The sequence below is a fragment of the Oreochromis aureus genome, linkage group 14 (genome assembly GCF_013358895.1).
Source record: "Oreochromis aureus strain Israel breed Guangdong linkage group 14, ZZ_aureus, whole genome shotgun sequence".
Lineage (NCBI taxonomy): Eukaryota > Metazoa > Chordata > Actinopteri > Cichliformes > Cichlidae > Oreochromis > Oreochromis aureus.
The window spans coordinates 18477437-18495321 of NC_052955.1; the positions used below are offsets into that span (position 1 = coordinate 18477437).

General features: G+C 37.3%; 1 protein-coding gene across 1 annotated transcript in view; it reads left to right on the forward strand.

Moving 5' to 3' along the window:
* LOC116315375 overlaps nucleotides 1–17616 on the forward strand; it is a 29024-nt gene extending 11408 nt beyond the window's left edge. The window contains exons 8-21 of the mRNA XM_039598220.1: nucleotides 249–443; nucleotides 983–1177; nucleotides 1709–1903; nucleotides 2498–2692; nucleotides 3223–3423; nucleotides 3594–3607; nucleotides 3694–3716; nucleotides 4414–4514; nucleotides 12063–12148; nucleotides 12991–13070; nucleotides 14788–14947; nucleotides 15301–15463; nucleotides 15588–15641; nucleotides 15741–17616. Coding sequence (XP_039454154.1) covers nucleotides 249–443; nucleotides 983–1177; nucleotides 1709–1903; nucleotides 2498–2692; nucleotides 3223–3423; nucleotides 3594–3607; nucleotides 3694–3716; nucleotides 4414–4514; nucleotides 12063–12148; nucleotides 12991–13070; nucleotides 14788–14947; nucleotides 15301–15463; nucleotides 15588–15641; nucleotides 15741–15988 — 1910 coding nt within the window. The 3' untranslated portion in view covers nucleotides 15989–17616. The remainder of the gene's footprint in view (nucleotides 1–248; nucleotides 444–982; nucleotides 1178–1708; nucleotides 1904–2497; nucleotides 2693–3222; nucleotides 3424–3593; nucleotides 3608–3693; nucleotides 3717–4413; nucleotides 4515–12062; nucleotides 12149–12990; nucleotides 13071–14787; nucleotides 14948–15300; nucleotides 15464–15587; nucleotides 15642–15740) is intronic.
* Nucleotides 17617–17885: the final 269 nt, after the last annotated feature.

The window sequence follows — 17885 nt, forward strand, 5'->3', positions numbered from 1 at the left end:
TGACTCTACAGCTTTCCATGGTTGCTTCAACAAACACAAGGAACTATGCTGTCAGTTAGCCGTTTTTCCCAAACCTCCACAGAATATTGTTTAAAATGAAATAGAGTTAATCATAAGATAATCAATTTACTGTGAAAAGCAGTATTGCAAGGATATACTGTACGAGAAACACAAACACAAAGCTAAACATGAATAACTATGATTGAAGTATAAGTCTTACAGTTTTTAGTATCTGATTCTTTTCACAGGAGTACATAATGTAGGAAATCTGCGTTGTGGTCCGAATGATGATAAGAAGAGTCTGGTGAGGAATTCCAGTTTTCACCAGTGCTGCGGTCACAACCAGTATGACAACAGGACTCAGTGCTGCTGTGAGACTAAGGAAGGTGTTCTAGAGGTGCAACCGAAGAATTCATCTTGCTGTGACAAGAACTCCACTACAGGTAGCTCATTGCTTCATGCAGTTATATGCCAGCTGTGTGTGATGTATCCAATAAAAACAGTTGCACTTGATGTCATATTGTACATATGAGTCTTAATCCATATCAGACTGTGGCGAGAAATGTATTTGATTGAGTAGACATCATGGAATTACAGACTAATTGATAAACCTGCCTTTAAAAAAGATCTGCCATGTCTACAGTGTTGTTGATCCTCCAATAGTTGTCATACTGTAATCAAAGAAAATCCAGACTCATGACTGGAGGTGATGCCTGTACATTGACTTTGTCATTGACTCTACAGCTTTCCATGGTTGCTTCAACAAACACAAGGAACTATGCTGTCAGTTAGCCGTTTTTCCCAAACCTCCACAGAATATTGTTTAAAATGAAATAGAGTTAATCATAAGATAATCAATTTACTGTGAAAAGCAGTATTGCAAGGATATACTGTACGAGAAACACAAACACAAAGCTAAACATGAATAACTATGATTGAAGTATAAGTCTTACAGTTTTTAGTATCTGATTCTTTTTCACAGGAGTACATAATGTAGGAAATCTGCGTTGTGGTCCGAATGATAATAAGAAGAGTCTGGTGAGGAATTCCAGTTTCCACCAGTGCTGCGGTCACAACCAGTATGACAACAGGACTCAGTGCTGCTGTGAGAATAAGGAAGGTGTTCTAGAGGTGCAACCGAAGAATTCATCTTGCTGTGACAAGAACTCCACTACAGGTAGCTCATTACTTCATGCAGTTATATGCCAGCTGTGTGTGATGTATCCAATAAAAACAGTTGCACTTGATGTCATATTGTACATATGAGTCTTAATCCATATCAGACTGTGGCGAGAAATGTATTCGATTGAGTAGACATCATGGAATTACAGACTAATTAATAAACCTGCCTTTAAAAAAGATCTGCCATGTCTACAGTGTTGTTGCTCCTCCAATAGTTGTCATACAGCAATCAAAGAAAATCCAGAGTCGTTACTGTAGGTGATGACTTTGTTGTTGACTCTACAGCTTTCCATGGTTGCTTCAACAAACCCAACCAACTAAGCTGTCAGTTGGCTGTTTTTCACAAAGCTCCAAAGAATATTGTTTAAAATGATATAGAGCTAATCATAAGATAATCATTTTACTGTGAAAAGCAGCATTGCAAGGATTGTGTTTATGTGTTTCTTGTACAGTATAAGTTAAACTTGAATTAGCTATGATTGAAGTATAAGTCTTACAGTTTTTAGTATCTGATTCTTTTTCACAGGAGTGCATCATGTGGGAAATCTGCATTGTGGTCCGAATGATAATAAGAAGAGTCTGGTGAGAAATTCCAGTTTCCACCAGTGCTGCGGTCACAACCAGTATGACAACAGGACTCAGTGCTGCTGTGAGAATAAGGAAGGTGTTCTAGAGGTACAACTGAAGAATTCATCTTGCTGTGACAAGAGCTCCACCGCAGGTAACTCATTACTTTGTACACTTACATGCCAGCTGTGTGTGATGTATCCAATAAAAACAGTTGCACTTTTTGTGATATTGTACATATGAGTCTTAGTGCATATCAGACTGTGGCAAGAAATGTATTCGATTGAGTAGACATCATGGAATTACAGACTAATTAATAAACCTGCCACATTTGTGTGTATTTTTCTCCCTTAATTCAAAACTCTGTACAAGCGATACCATATTTTAAAAAAGATCTGCCATGTCTACAGTGTTGTTGATCCTCCAATAGTTGTCATACTGTAATCAAAGAAAATCCAGACTCATGACTGGAGGTGATGCCTGTACATTGACTTTGTCATTGACTCTACAGCTTTCCATGGTTGCTTCAACAAACACAAGGAACTATGCTGTCAGTTAGCCGTTTTCCCAAACCTCCACAGAATATTGTTTAAAATGAAATAGAGTTAATCATAAGATAATCAATTTACTGTGAAAAGCAGTATTGCAAGGATATACTGTACGAGAAACACAAACACAAAGCTAAACATGAATAACTATGATTGAAGTATAAGTCTTACAGTTTTTAGTATCTGATTCTTTTTCACAGGAGTACATAATGTAGGAAATCTGCGTTGTGGTCCGAATGATGATAAGAAGAGTCTGGTGAGGAATTCCAGTTTCCACCAGTGCTGCGGTCACAACCAGTATGACAACAGGACTCAGTGCTGCTGTGAGACTAAGGAAGGTGTTCTAGAGGTGCAACCGAAGAATTCATCTTGCTGTGACAAGAACTCCACTACAGGTAACTCATTACTTCATGCAGTTATATGCCAGCTGTGTGTGATGTATCCAATAAAAACAGTTGCACTTGATGTCATATTGTACATATGAGTCTTAATCCATATCAGACTGTGGCGAGAAATGTATTTGATTGAGTAGACATCATGGAATTACAGACTAATTGATAAACCTGCCTTTAAAAAAGATCTGCCATGTCTACAGTGTTGTTGCTCCTCCAATAGTTGTCATACAGCAATCAAAGAAAATCCAGAGTCGTTACTGTAGGTGATGACTTTGTTGTTGACTCTACAGCTTTCCATGGTTGCTTCAACAAACCCAACCAACTATGCTGTCAGTTGGCTGTTTTTCACAAAGCTCCAAAGAATATTGTTTAAAATGATATAGAGCTAATCATAAGATAATCATTTTACTGTGAAAAGCAGCATTGCAAGGATTGTGTTTATGTGTTTCTTGTACAGTATAAGATAAACATGAATAACTATGATTGAAGTATAAGTCTTACAGTTTTTAGTATCTGATTCTTTTTCACAGGAGTGCATCATGTGGGAAATCTGCTTTGTGGTCCGAATGATAATAAGAAGAGTCTGGTGAGAAATTCCAGTTTCCACCAGTGCTGCGGTCACAACCAGTATGACAACAGGACTCAGTGCTGCTGTGAGAATAAGGAAGGTGTTCTGGAGATACAACCCAAGCATTCAGATTGCTGTGCAAAGGAGTCAGTTAAACCTGAAGGTCAGAAGTGGTCAAATGCAGTCTCATGCACATCTTAGAAATCTATTTAAGGTTTAGCTCTTAGCTTCATAATTTATGTTAAAATGTAATGACAATTGATGAGTTAATGGCAATTATTTTGGTTTAGTTTGGTTTTCCACTTCAAAAGTCTTTATGCTTTATATTTACAGGTTTTCGACAACTGGTAAGATACATATTGCAATAAAATATCATTCTTTTATTTTTTGTGCAAATATATGAATGTGTGCATTTATGTTTTATATTTTTCAGACACATAGGCTCCGACACTGTTGGTAAGTAAATGGAATATTTTTAGTATAATGTCATATGTAAAGAAATGTAAATTTAATCTAGTCAAAATTGACTATCATGAATTCAGGCTTTGTAGGAAATGTTCTACTCTAATTTGAGTTTATTTACAGTTGTGCTCAAAAGTGTACATACACTCATCACTGGCATGAATATCATAGTAAATTTGTGCTTAAATTATTTCTTTGAACTGCTCTTTTTCATGAATGACTATACAGCACACACCTTTAATAATTCAAAAAACAATGGGTGCACAAGTTTGAAATGATTTTTGATCTTCTGTAATCCCCACAGTGCCAAAAGTCTAAATACACCCCAACTAAGTTAAATGTCCCTTAGTAAGTCGCACCTAAACACCATACTTTTGGTAGCCATGAGCAAGCTTTTGGCATAAATTTGATCACTCTTCTTAGCAGAATTGGTAGAGTTAATTGAAATTTGTTGGTTTATAGACACACAATTGGCTTTAAGCCTGGTCCACCAATTTTTTTCAGTTGGATTGAGGTCAGAGATTTAATCTTTACTGAATGAAATCCGAGTACACGCAGTAAATTGTTATGCCATCCAGTAGCCGGTAAAAAGAAATATACCTGTTAATACTTTCTGTTCTGCTCTGTGGTGGTGTACCAGTGATATGGAGTGGTTTTTGTGTTTATTTTGGGTGTGTTTGTCTATCCACAGCACTGAACCAAACACACATCTCTGTGGGTCGACATGTTACAATCCAAAGACGCATCGTTGCTGTGAGAGACACCAAAAGCCTTTTTGGTTCTGCGCCTCAGGTATTACCGTCTCCATAGCTGTTTCTTTGAGTGAGTGTGTGCCAAGGACAGTTTTCAAGAACTCTGCATAGTCCTGCAAAAAAACAAAACAAAACTAAGAACACCCTTAAAGCTTCCCTGAAGGTGTTCTATGTGACATTGCATCATCCCATGGTTTTTATGTGGGCCGAGTAAGTTGAATCAGATAAGGAACAGCCCACGCTCCAACAAGGCAGTTAGAGCTGAGTGAGCAGTTTAAACATGTTTATCTTACGTGCAACCATGTAAAAACAAAAAATTATTTGCAGCATAAATTTCCCCTAAAGGGGACATTGCATCATTTGCTTTTGTGACAGTATCTCATTTTGGAAAATCCCTAGAATGGAAAACTATAAAGAGATGGAATAACAAGCTTAACAGGCTCTATCAACAAGATGTTGTTAAAGAACTTTAATCTAGGATAATGAAAGTATATTATATATTATACTGTAACCTGTTTGCTCATTGTGAAGTCAATACCAAAAAACCCTTTTCCAAATATTTAGGTGAGGGGCATGTTTCCCACTGTGCTGCATACTCTTTTCTTTTTACACAACTTGTAAGAAATTAGGAGATCGAATAACTTCTGAAGTGGTTTCAAGTGCTAACCACTTTTTTGCCTCTTTAGTTTTCCACAAAGTGCCAGATGTTTTTATTGGGTGACAGATCCTGAAGAAAGCATCAGTTTATCAGCCATGCTTTTATGATAGTTACAGTTACCTGAAAAGAATGCAATCTTATCTGCATGTGTTCCTCCAAAGCCTGTTTATTATTAATGGTGCTTTCAAGTTACCCTGGCCCTATGCCTCTATAATGGTACCCCTAAATAACATTTTAGAAGCTGGCTTTTGAACTGTGTGGCAAATGGACAAATGGTCCCTATTTGGCTTGGATGATGTTGGCAGCTGAAAGTGTGATTCATCAGTCCAGAGAACAGTTTTCCAGTTAGCCTCATTCTATCTAAAAAATAAGCTCAGGCCCAGGGAAGTGACAGCATAACACAAGGAAAGATCATGGCTATGGGTAGAATAAAATGATTGCTGTTTGATTCAGTGTTTCATCCAACACATTGTCATCTATACATGAACTCTTTATGTGAAGTCTTCCTGCTAACAGATAAGCCATGCTTTAGCTCTTTAAGGGTTTCTTTTAAAACAATGTGATTAGTCACTTGCAGTGATAGTCCTGACAGAACATTGATATGTTGTTATGCAAGTCAATAAGGTACTGCATCATACACAGTCAGTTCTCACTTGACCTTCCATATGGACCTCATGCCTGTATGGTGATTTTTTTTAAAAAAAAATCTACAATTATTATAGTGTGATTAGTGTCAGGAAAGAGTCAGAGTCATCATGGGGTTGAAACGTACCCCAGCTGCAAGGCTCTGTTTTCCACTCAGAGGCAGGATGAGTCCCTGGATAGCTGATCAGTCTGCAGGCTAGGACTCAGCACGTTCCTCTTGTGAGGCAACCATGCCAACCACTGCACTACAATGACTAATCCTGAATTTGAGTTCAAGTAGTGAGTTGTTGTAATTTAACTGTAACCGCAAAGACTGTTATAAATCCATCAAATCAAATCAAATCAAATCTGTCAGAGAGACAGTTTTAGGCCTTAAGTTAAATGGCTTTTGCACAAAAAGGGGTACTCATTGTTCGCATTGACGTTTTATCATGGGTGTGTAAATAACTCTGACAGTTAGAAAGTTAGACAAAACAACGTTTTTCTAAGGGTCCCCTGGAGGCTTTAAGTATTTTTTCATAATACTTTCAGACAGTGAAGTGTGTCTTTATTTTTCCAGACAGTACATCTTGCCAAGATCAAAATCATGGAAAGTGCAAGCTGTGCAGAAGGGTGGTTCACTTACAAATAAGAACATTTTTTTTCTCCCTACATAGAAAAAGATTTCATTGTGCATATTAGCAAAAGGTTAAATTGCTATGGGAAAATGGTCTTGATATTTTTCCCCAGACCAACACAATTGAAAGAGCTTCCATCTTTTTGAACCACCCTATAAAAAACATAAAGGCTTTGCAATGAATAAAAAGGGATAACTCAGGATTATCTTTGAATCCAAAAAAGGATGTACAGCAGCTGGTTTGTTCAAAGTCTGGGCATCTAAATCAGTCACTGTACTCCACAGAAGAAGTTTTTTTTAAATCACCATAAGCCCACCACACTGTAAAAACGATAACTAGTAATTGTTGATTTGAGTAAAATTTTCAAATTAAACTGACTTAGAAATAAAACTTTCCATTTACAACCTAAAATAGCTTGTCTGCCCAACAAATTTCTTCCATTGTTGTCCTAACTAAGATTTTCTAGCGAGCATAACAAAGATTATCAACTTTTGAGTAGATTTTTTGAGTCGAGTTGGGAACCGGTGGGAAACCCCGTAGGTGACTGGCACACGTCGTGGTCTGAATAAGTTTGAACTAGACCAAACGAGTCTGAGCAGACTGTGTGATAGTGGTTTGTCGATGTGTTCTGAACTGAAAACCTGCTAAGAAACTTTGAACAAACGTGGCCAAAGTTGGATGAAAATTAAAATTTTTCGACCATTACGGATTTTACCTGGTCTGAAGTTGGAGTGTATTATTTGACCATTTTTTGGACAGGTGCGGGAGCTGCCGGCCATTTGCCCTAGCAGGTAAGCTAACGACATCTGTTATTAGGATTTTCTACAAGCGCTAGGCTGCATCCTCCTGAGGACCCAGGAGGGTGGAACAGTAAAGCACTGAAAAAAGCCAAACAATAACATATTTAAGTCATCTAAGGGACTTATATATCATGTTTAAGCTAGCGAAGGACCGCGCGGGGTTGAAAATGATATGCCAGGAGTTCGCTGTTCTCGCTGCTCTAGCGAGCCTTGAATCCCAGCTAGCTATCGAAGCTGGTGGTAACAGACGTCTCCGAAAACGTAGAAGCATTTTTGCAAAATGTGTTGTCTTAATAAACTGAGCAGATATTTGAAATTTACACAGCTACATTCTCGCCTGAAAATACCTTAAAAGTTTACTTTGTGACCCAGAAAGAGTAATAAGAGTAATATTAAAACTAAGTGGCTGCCGCCATTGTTTGAAACTAGAATCGGCTGGGCCGCTATGAATTCTGGCATAGGGTGGGCCACGAAGGATACACCTGACCCATCCTTCAAAGCTGTGGAAAGTATTGTATTGTTTTGAGAGCCTTTTTGTTGGTGGAGTATTGATTTTATGTACAATTCCACGGGTAGACGCGATCTGTACGGTCCGACTTTGCACATGCGCAGTAAGGATCGGGAGTCCGATCCGTAACTTTTTTTCTCGGTTTTTTTTTCTACATTATATTGAAATGTTTCATTATTGCAAACATTTTCTCTCAGGCGAGAGAGGTCGTGGAGTGTCAGCCTATGGTATCTGAGGTCCAGGAGAGATGACCTGCGCTGTTTTCCTCTGAGGAGGTAAGACTGTCCTAATTTATTTATAATTTAATTATTATTCAAATTGGGCATGATTTATACTTATATTGAAGCAGTACGGTATTTGCTGGGGCAATCTCATAATTTTGACTTAGCATGTATTTTTTTTCTTTTTGTGCTAGAAATAGGACTTCTATAGTCTGAGATTGTTAGGGAAAGAATACTAAGGCAGGTCACAGAATCTGATTGGTCACAGATTTTGGTGCAACTTAGAACATAATATGTATTTTCATATTGATACTGGGTTTTGTGGGGGGTGTTTCTATTCCTGTGCAAAAGACGTATTCATGAGAGATTTTTGAAGTAGGTAGGTTTTGCTGTTGATGACACAGTCAGGCATATAACATGGTGCAGACTGTCCAAGACAGCTACCCAGGAATTTTCTGTGCTGAATAAATGACAATATTTTGGTGAATGTATTGTTTAGATATCTGAAAATTTCATCGGATCACAAGCAAAGACCTCCTGGGGACCTTCAATGCATCCCTTGACAAAGTTGTGCCTGGCCTGCTGAAACTGTACTGGTCTAAGAAGGGAGCTCTTGGTGAGGAGATGGAAGACCTCCTGGATAAACTTGATGAACAGGTGAGTGAAGTGCTCCTTTATCTGACATTTTTAGAAGAGAGTATACTTTTCTCTTAACAGAAACTGAAAAAGATGTTGGCTTCAAACAAAACACATCAGTGGATATGTCAGTAAAAATGAATGTCATGAGTCATTGCTTTGTTCTTATTTGGCAGTATTTTATTTAATTTGTAAAACGAAAGTAAAATTGTTAACATGGTGTTGTTGTTGTTTTTTTTGGGGGGTGGGGGGGGTTGTACGTTTTGCGTGTTGCTGGGTCTGACCTGTGCTTTACTTTCATTACTATGAGAGTTCTGATTTTGCATTGTGTATAGTACACCATGTTACTTCACTAATTGAAATTCTTGTTTTCCACTGAATACTCTTTAGACATCCAACACTGTGTCCAACGGGCACTGAGAGGCCTGCCCATTTTCCTCAAGAGAAGATGCAACAGAGGTTTTCCTGAAGTGCTTAGTAAGTACAAAAAAGTAATGCAAGTAAAACTAATTGCTATGAGATGTTTTTAAAGGATGAGTTTATCCAAAATGGAAATGTACACTTTCTCAGTGCAGTCCAGATAATTTTATAGTGGGGATTGCAGTTGTCATAACTCTCACTCCTTTTTTTCTGCTGAGCAGCAGCTGGGCATTGTTAGTGGTTGTTCCATAGCAGAAAATATTTTTGTACAAAACTCACAAGGTGGCATTAATTAAAAGAAAATAAGCTTTTTCTTCTTAAAACCTCCATGGGTCAAACGACCAGCATGGTATAGAGGTTAAAGTTAAAATCTTTAGAAATTTGTTTTGTCTTTAGTTTTTCTTAGCTTTCAATAATTCATATTTTACTTTTCTTCAGGACACTGACATTTTGGAACCAGTGTTGAACGGTGCATCAGTTGCCATCCTCACCATCCTACAAGATGACGATGCTGTTACGTCTGTGCGAGAACATGCAGTTGTGTTGGAAGGGGACATTGTGCTACATAACATTCCAGATCTCTCTACAGCCCTGGCACACCTCTTTGGCCTTCTGTATGCCCTCAACATTGATTATCCAAAGCAGATGAGTTTTACCTTTGAAGCAATTCAGGCCATCTTATTTTGGCCTGGTCGGACAATATGAAGGTGAAGTGGATAAATCATTATTCGAAATGTAAATTTTAGTCAGATGAATCTGTATTGTTGAGAATATATGGTGAAAATTTGTCTTGTAGTATTTTAAAAGATTTGTTATAGTGTTAGTTTCCTCTTCATTGATGGTAACATTTCTAAGAACTTTTAACTTCCATAGTTCATCATAGTAAGCCTGTGTAAAATGTCAATGTCTGGGTGCATAGGCAATCGTTTGTAGCACTACCCTATTTAATGTGCAATAGTTATGTTCAGCTTTTACAAGACGGTCAGGGTGTGTGTGCGTGAATTATTAAGTTGCTGGACACTTTTCTTTTTGGTTCTGGACTCTAGAATTTTAACGTCTCTGCTGGGGTGCTCAAAGCACCCAAAAGAAAACTGGCAACACGTTTTTGTTTGTTTGTTATTTCTTTTCTTTCTTTCTTTTTGTTTTTTACAGAAATTCACCCTACTACCCATGACATTCTGAAATGTACTGTAAAGACTGTTGAACAAAATAAATAAGCTTTTAGATAACATTGAATTGTGCTTTGTTTTATTCTATATCTATTTATTAAGTGTTTTTTCAAGTATAATAACAACATACATTTTCCTTTGTTTATATAGGTAAATTTTCAACTCACTGGAGTAAGAATTGTATGATTACTCAACAAGAATATCTGTGTTTGGTGAAGGCAGAAATACATGGCATTGAAACCAGAATTTCTTCGTTAGACTTCCAGGATTATCCTAATTAGGTGAACAAGAAGATCCAAGTTGGCAGAACTTGTAAATCTTAGTTGAGTCAACAACAGTTGGCAAAAGTTGAGAAAACTCAAAAATCTCTTGCATCATGTTGCCTTGAAATTTTACGTTTTCTCAACATTTTCTTTTTTACAGTGCATGAACTTCTGAGGGTTTACTCTCCCTTCATGTCCATCCCCGTCTCCACCATTTTTGACTGCTTGCAGCAATTTGGCTGCACACACCTCATCTGGTTTACATTTTTTTGTGTATTCCAGTGTGGAGAATTAATAAAGGCTCTAAGCCCAGAGGTGGAGGGTTTTAAACATGTGGTTTGGGCTTTCCATAATATGTGGGCTGTTCAGCAATGTCTGGTATGCTTAACAGCCCACATCAGGGTGTGTAGTGTTAACCTTTACCCTTCTTTTAACGTGACTACTAGTACTTTTTTTTTTTTTGCATTTTTCTGCACTAGTTGAGCACTCAAAACATTTTCTACTATAAATCCCTTTCACCCAGTCACTTACATGTAGGACTAAGCACTTTTATCTAACATTCAGACACACTCACACTACCGTGGATGCATCAGTGGTAACTCAGTATCTTGTTTGTTTCTTGCCCAATGACATGCATAGTGGAGACAGCTCATTCTACCAACCTAGCCCCAGATGCCTCTTACAAAGACTTGGAAGACAACCGAATTCCTTCATTTTATAGTCAGTATTTTGCAAAGGAGGAATACAACAACTTGTGTGTAACATAGGCTACGTTCACACTGCAGGCGAAAGCGGATCAAATCCGATTTTTTTGACCCTATGCGACCCATATCCGATCACGGTATGACAGTGTGAACGGCACAAATCCGATATTTTCAAATCCGATCTGGGTCACTTTCGTATGTGGTACTGAATCCGATACATATCCGATGTTTTAGAAAGCGACTGCTGTTTCAATGGTCATGTCGCATTAAATCCGTCTTTTACGTCACTGACACAAGACAGACACCAATTATCAGCGCCGGAGAAGACATTGCGAACGCTTCCTGGCCATCCAGTGTAGATGTCAGTGAAACTGTTGGGAAGACAACGTTGGAGAAACGTGAACATTTTATTTGTACTGTATAATCTGCAGATTCTGACAGAAATCTGCAACTATCCTTTGAAGCACCGCTCCTCTCTAAAACAGCAATAAGGATAATTATTAGGTTATTTACATTATTATGTAAATAACAAAAAACTTAAAGCAAAAATTGGGAAACGTAAAGTCCGAAGTCTTTATATTAAGGGCCATCAGTCAAACAATATTGTTTGCTCTGGGTCTAAACAGCGCGTTGTGTGTGACATCTTCTTTTGCGCATGTGGGCCGCGTTGAGGGTTCACACTAGAGCGCGTTTGCTGTCGCATTTTATTTGTAGTGTGAAGAAGCAGACAAAAAAATCGGATTTGATCAAAAAATCGGAATTGAGCATTAAGACCTGCAGTGTGAACGTAGCCAAAGAGGGTATTGTGCCTTGTCTTATTTACCTCAGATCCCCTGAGTCATCTTTCAAAGACATCATTAATCCCAACATGTTCTATTTTTACTGCAACTACTATTTCCTCTTTCCACCTACCCAACCCACCTCAATCCTCATACCTATTTGTTTAGGTAAACGCAAGGCCAGGGTGTATGACCCACGTATAGAGGTCTGCTGTGATGGATCTGTATCTCCGTGGAAGCCGTGGATAGATCAAGTAATGTACAACTTGTTTTTTGGGTTTTTCTTTTCCTTTTCTGGGCCTGCTCAGCTGTTTGTGTTTTTCTAATCAGTGTAAAGTGCAAAGGTCAAAAGTTTTAATCTCTTTTTCTGTAGGAAAATCAAATCAAGCTTTCAAATTACGGCTGAAGCCTATGCACTGTTTCCTTAAAAAAAACAGAAGGAAAAAACATATTAATGGCATTTTGGCGAGATTTTTCATTAAAGTTTTTGTTATTAAATATGAAGGGCCTCATGCTGCAATATTCAGTTTTACACAAATAACTGACAGCAATGTTACCTAGTGATCCCAGACAAAAAAAGTTGTTTTTGTGCAGCTACGATGAGAGAGCTTGGAGCTCCACCCCGCTCCTCTTATACAGTAACTGAGGGTGTTTTTCAATCTGATGTTTAAACTCGTCTAGCGGTGTTGGTTTTGGTTACCACTACTGCAAAAGGTCCATAAATCTGGTAAGACAAAAATTTTTAGATATGCTATGTGTGGAAATGAGATCTGTGTAATGTTTGAATTGTTTCAAGTTTTTGTTTTTTTCCTGATTTTTGTATTTCATCTTCTTTTTGTCAAAACTCATAAATTTATGTTCACCCACGAGCATTTAAATGTGCAAATAAAAGGCCTTCGTTGTTTGTGCATTGTTGAGCAATTTACTGCATTATTTCTGATTTTTCAAGTGCTGTGGAGTGACTGTGTATGGTTCGGCACAACGTGGAGTTCTCTGTTGTAATAATACCTTGTACGAGGGTAGAGATGATGGAGAGGAATGTTCAGAGGTGGGTATTCCTTACAACCCGGCTAAAGGGACCTTATGTTGTTCTCAGTTTCATGGCAGCCCAGGACAACACTGCTGTGGGACGGAAATTTACCGGCCTCGTACTGAGATCTGCTGCAACGGACACAGGTGATTGTGTGTGTGTGTGTGTGTGTGTGTGTGTGTGTGTGTGTGTGTGTGTGTGTGTGTGTGTGTGTGTGTGTGTGAGTGAGTGAGTGAGTGAGTGAGTGTGTTTGTGTTGCTGCTTTGCATTGCTGAGAAAGTCCAGTGAAAAATGAGTTCTTTAACTTTGTCGTTTTAATCATTTGGAATATAGCGCTGGTTTGCATTTTGTCAGACAGGGCGGCTGAAAGTATGAAAACATTTTTTATTTGTAGTCTGTCTCTTGAGTGAGAACAGAAGAACCCAGAAAGGCGAAGCAGGAAAAAAAACATTTCGCACGAAACCGTCTGAGACAGTCAGACGTTCTTTTTTTCCCCTTGGAAAATGCGCTGAACTACTGTGCCAAGGAGTCTCTCTCAAACAGCCTGTCTGGGTCTTTTATTGGGTTTGGTGCTAACTGTTAATTGTTACAGCCTGTCTGGTCATGACTCATGTCTTTCAGTGACTGATTTTTTCATTTTTTATTTTTTTATGTGGACACTGACAGAGAGCTGAAGCTGCAGCTCTAATGATGTTCTACTTTTACTTCGCAGCCTGCGTAAAGACTGTGGTAAAGACATTATCTTTCAAGCTGGCATCCAGCAATGAACATAAGAACTCTAACTCAGCCTGTTAGGAGCATGTTTCTTCATGTCGCTGTCCATATTTAATTTTAATTAGTACATCTGTTTTCCACCCAAACAAATCGGAAAAATGTGTGATTTGTTTAATTACTTTACATTGCTGATGAAAACTGGAATTTCCTCCTTTTTTTATAGAATCAGTATGGGACCATGTGAGCATGGGAAAAACTTATTCTGTCTCTTCTGTGAGAACTAAGGAATTAGAAAAACATCTGCATGGCAAAATCCTTTTAAACAGACATGGTGTCTGAGATAGGAAGACACACATAATTATCGGAGCAGACATTCTGCTTCAGCTGTTTCCTCTTAAGTTACTGTGCCAAACAACTTCTCTTTGTCAGCCTGTCTGAGTCCCTGACTGACTGCCATTTGAGGTTGTTATGTTTAAAAATCCTGTCTGTGCATGACTCATCTCCGGGGGATGCCTTTTTGTTTTTAGTGGGATTTCTCAGAACCCTTCAGCTGTGACGCAATAACCCTATCCACCACACTACCGTGTTGCCCTTACCATTATTGCATCATTCAATATTTCTCATATGGGTTGAAAGAAGTATTCATGTATAAAATATCATGTTCAGATATCAGTTTGTGTTTTATGGTTAGTTCCAGATCAGCTGAACTCGTTGAATTGTGGCTGTTTTCAGCTACAGTAGCTGTACAGTAACAGCACCACTGGGTATAAATGCATTCTGTGTAGACTTTGAGTGTTGAAACTGCTCTCATGGTGTGTTTCTTTCACTTCACCCTGTGTAAACACTGTTTTGAAGCAGAGAGGAAGTTATCTTTCAGGCTGACTTCAAGCAACATACATAAGCAGTGATCTAAGTGGGCTGGTACTTATATAGTGCCTTTCTACTCATGCAAACACTTAAAGCACTTTCTACTACAAGCATCATTCACTCAAATATAGACATTCATACAGCTTATTTAACTAAGTACTTTGTATTAATATTCGGAATGCAACAGCAGCAACTTGGGGTTCACTTAGCCTCTTATGAGCATACTTCTTTATGTCACTGTACTTAATTTAATACTAACTGCTACCTCTGTTTTCCACTCAGACACCCCAAATCAGAAAATCTTCACTGCTGTGGGGTCAAAGCCTACAACATTAAAGACCCACAGATGAAGTGCTGTGCAGGAACACTGTACAATTTGACATCATTAGACAAGCATGGAGGGGACGCGCAGTGCTGCGGATCCATCCTGCAAAAGCCACAGGTAGATTTATTAATGGTGTTATCTGAGGATCTGTTGTTTGTGCATCTATTCATGTCTTACACTGTATTATATCATAAGATCTTATGACATAAAACAGTTGTGAGGTTGGAGTAGTTATTGTTAATATCAGGCTCAGTGAGCCCCTCTAAGCAGTTTTCTCCAAGGCCATAGTGAAATCTGTGTTTTAACTGTACTCGGGATCTATTTACTGGATATCTGACAGTCAGAATAATAATGTACCATGTAATGTAATGTACCAACATTACTGACTCAACTTAATGTTGTGGCCTCACTGGTTGCAAACAATCATGCTTTCATGAACCATAATGAATTATATATCTTTTCAAAACAAGGATATTTGCTGCTCAAGCCAGAAAAAAGAGATGCTTTACTCTGTCAAGACAGGATTTGGATGCTGTGGTCACCTCTATTACAACACCACCCTGTGGTCATGCTGTGCTGGGAGGCTGAGATCAATCCATGAACCAGGACAGGATCAGAGAAAAATGACTCATGGTCTGTTGTGTCTGCTTAAATGTCCTCTCACAAAGTTAAACTTCATTTTGTGTCATTTTGACTTCATAGCACAGTGGAGGTAATGCATTTGACCAATAATATGCCTATAATGTTCTTTTTTTAGGATCCAGACTTCTATCTTTGAATAATCTAAACACAAGTGGTCTCTGCAAAGAAAGTAAGATATCATCTATAATTTTCAATATTGGAACAAATGTTGTTTTTAAAATTTTTTATGGGTTTTTAATGTAATGTGCTTGTGTATCTCTTTATTTAGTGTACACTGGGACTGTGGAAAGTGTGTCTATGAAGAGCGTTGTGTTCAGGAATGTGCTGAAGGTTCATGGGAACAACGTGACAGCTCTGCCTTTGCATTACATCTTGGACATAGACGATCACTGTCAATCACCTAAACTGTTTCTTGGGAAGACCTACATCTTTAACAAAGTTAATGTTTTCACTGATTTCAACCATGACTCTGTTCTTCAGTCACTCCATTTCATTTTTTCTAAATGTTCATCTTAGATCATGACTGTCTGATCTATGTATGGTCAGTGATTAGCTGTTCTCTTGTTTTTGTCTTAGAACAAGTACTCAGTTTTTATTTACTCAGTGTTGGGTTTCTTACTCTAAAATAGTACTACACTAAGACTAATGCCTAGGGGTTTTTTTATCCTCAGAAGAATGTACTGTTAAAGTACTCATTACAGGGATGTTCTCTTACATAATGGTCTATTAACAATATAACACTGTATAACACTGAACCTTAGAAATGCCCATTAATTAGTAAAAACTCTACCCTAAAAGGAAAGACCATTGAAGCTTAACATTTGGGCACTTTGCTGGTGTAAGCATAAAATCAAAGAACCAGCCATATTTCTATCACTCATTTTATTTTTCCATCAGTTATTGTTGTGCAAGCACACATGAAAATGTTTAAAAATGTGATCTTTTTAATCTTTCTGTTACCTAAATAATTGAAGAATATGTAACTCAATTGAATTAATTCATTAACTGAAATATGTTTACTCAATTAATGCATTATAGAAAAATTTAACTTGATTAAAGATTGCATTACTTTTAAACTGTTTAAATTAAAAAATCCAGAATTAGTTATTAGTGATATTACTTACAAGTTGACAAGTTGCTATCAGTATGCAGTGCATTAAATGTTCAACGCTCATCTCCATCCAAACCATGTTGCTCTGTTTTTGAACACATCCTAAAATGTGTCCTCGGTAATTACTACTGTTACACAGCTAGTTAGTGTACAGTGTTGTTAAGTTATACATGCAGTAATGCAATATGACCATTATCTTTCAAAGTCTGATAAAGCTAAAGTAGTAACTAGGATATCCAAGCTAGTCTTAGTTTGAAATTAACAGTAGCTAACACCTTAGCTATCAGTGTAACAGGAAGCAAGGCATGCAAGTATGTTAGCATACAGCTTGACGGTCACATAAGCTAAACTGCTATCAGCTAATATTGTTTGTCATTTGAAATTTTTGTGACTGTTATTTTTATGCCTCTTTTTTGCACTAAACTAAATTGTAAATGGCAACTATTTGCACATGTCCTTGAACCATACAATTGAATGTATAAATGTACTGTAAAGCATGATTTTTTTGAAAGATAAAGCTTGTGACTGTCAAATGGTTAGTTGACAATACCATTATTATAAGCACCCCAGTTCCCACTGATCCCTCTAAAAATGCTATATTTCTGTTTCTTTGTAAGTACCTACTTTTAATCACCTTGACCCAAGTTATTTTTATATATGTAACTTCTGGGAAGATTTTTGGCATTTACTGTGTGTGTCTTTGGTCACACATACCTTTAAACTACTAACAGGACAAGCTCATGATATACAGTATATATATTTTATATTATATTGCATGTTTATATTTAATATTTAATAGCACCTCCTGTATTATTACGTTTTAAATAAATAAGAAGATAAGGATAATTGAATGTGTGTGTTTTTTATTACTGAGTTATCACCTTGAGGTTGGGATTATCAAAAGTGGAGGTTCTTTAGCAAAAAAATAAATGAAAAAAGTACTTGTATTACAATATGTGCATATAACAATTTATTTATACATAACTATTACTACATTTTATATACACATTGTTTATTTGTATATTCGTAGATATTCAACAGAATTACACAATAAATCAATACTCTAAACTGTGCTTATTGTTCTTACTTTACTTTACTTATACTTTATGGATACCCATATGGATACCGCATACCCAAAACATACTACAAAACATTTTTTGTTTTGTTAGTTTTTTGCTCTTTTTAAAATTCTTTATGAATCATAACGTCATCAGATTTGATTTAAGGTCCTGATTTTTACTTGGGATTTAATGTTGCAGTCACATGCTGCTGTTCAACCATTTAGGAACACCTCATTATATT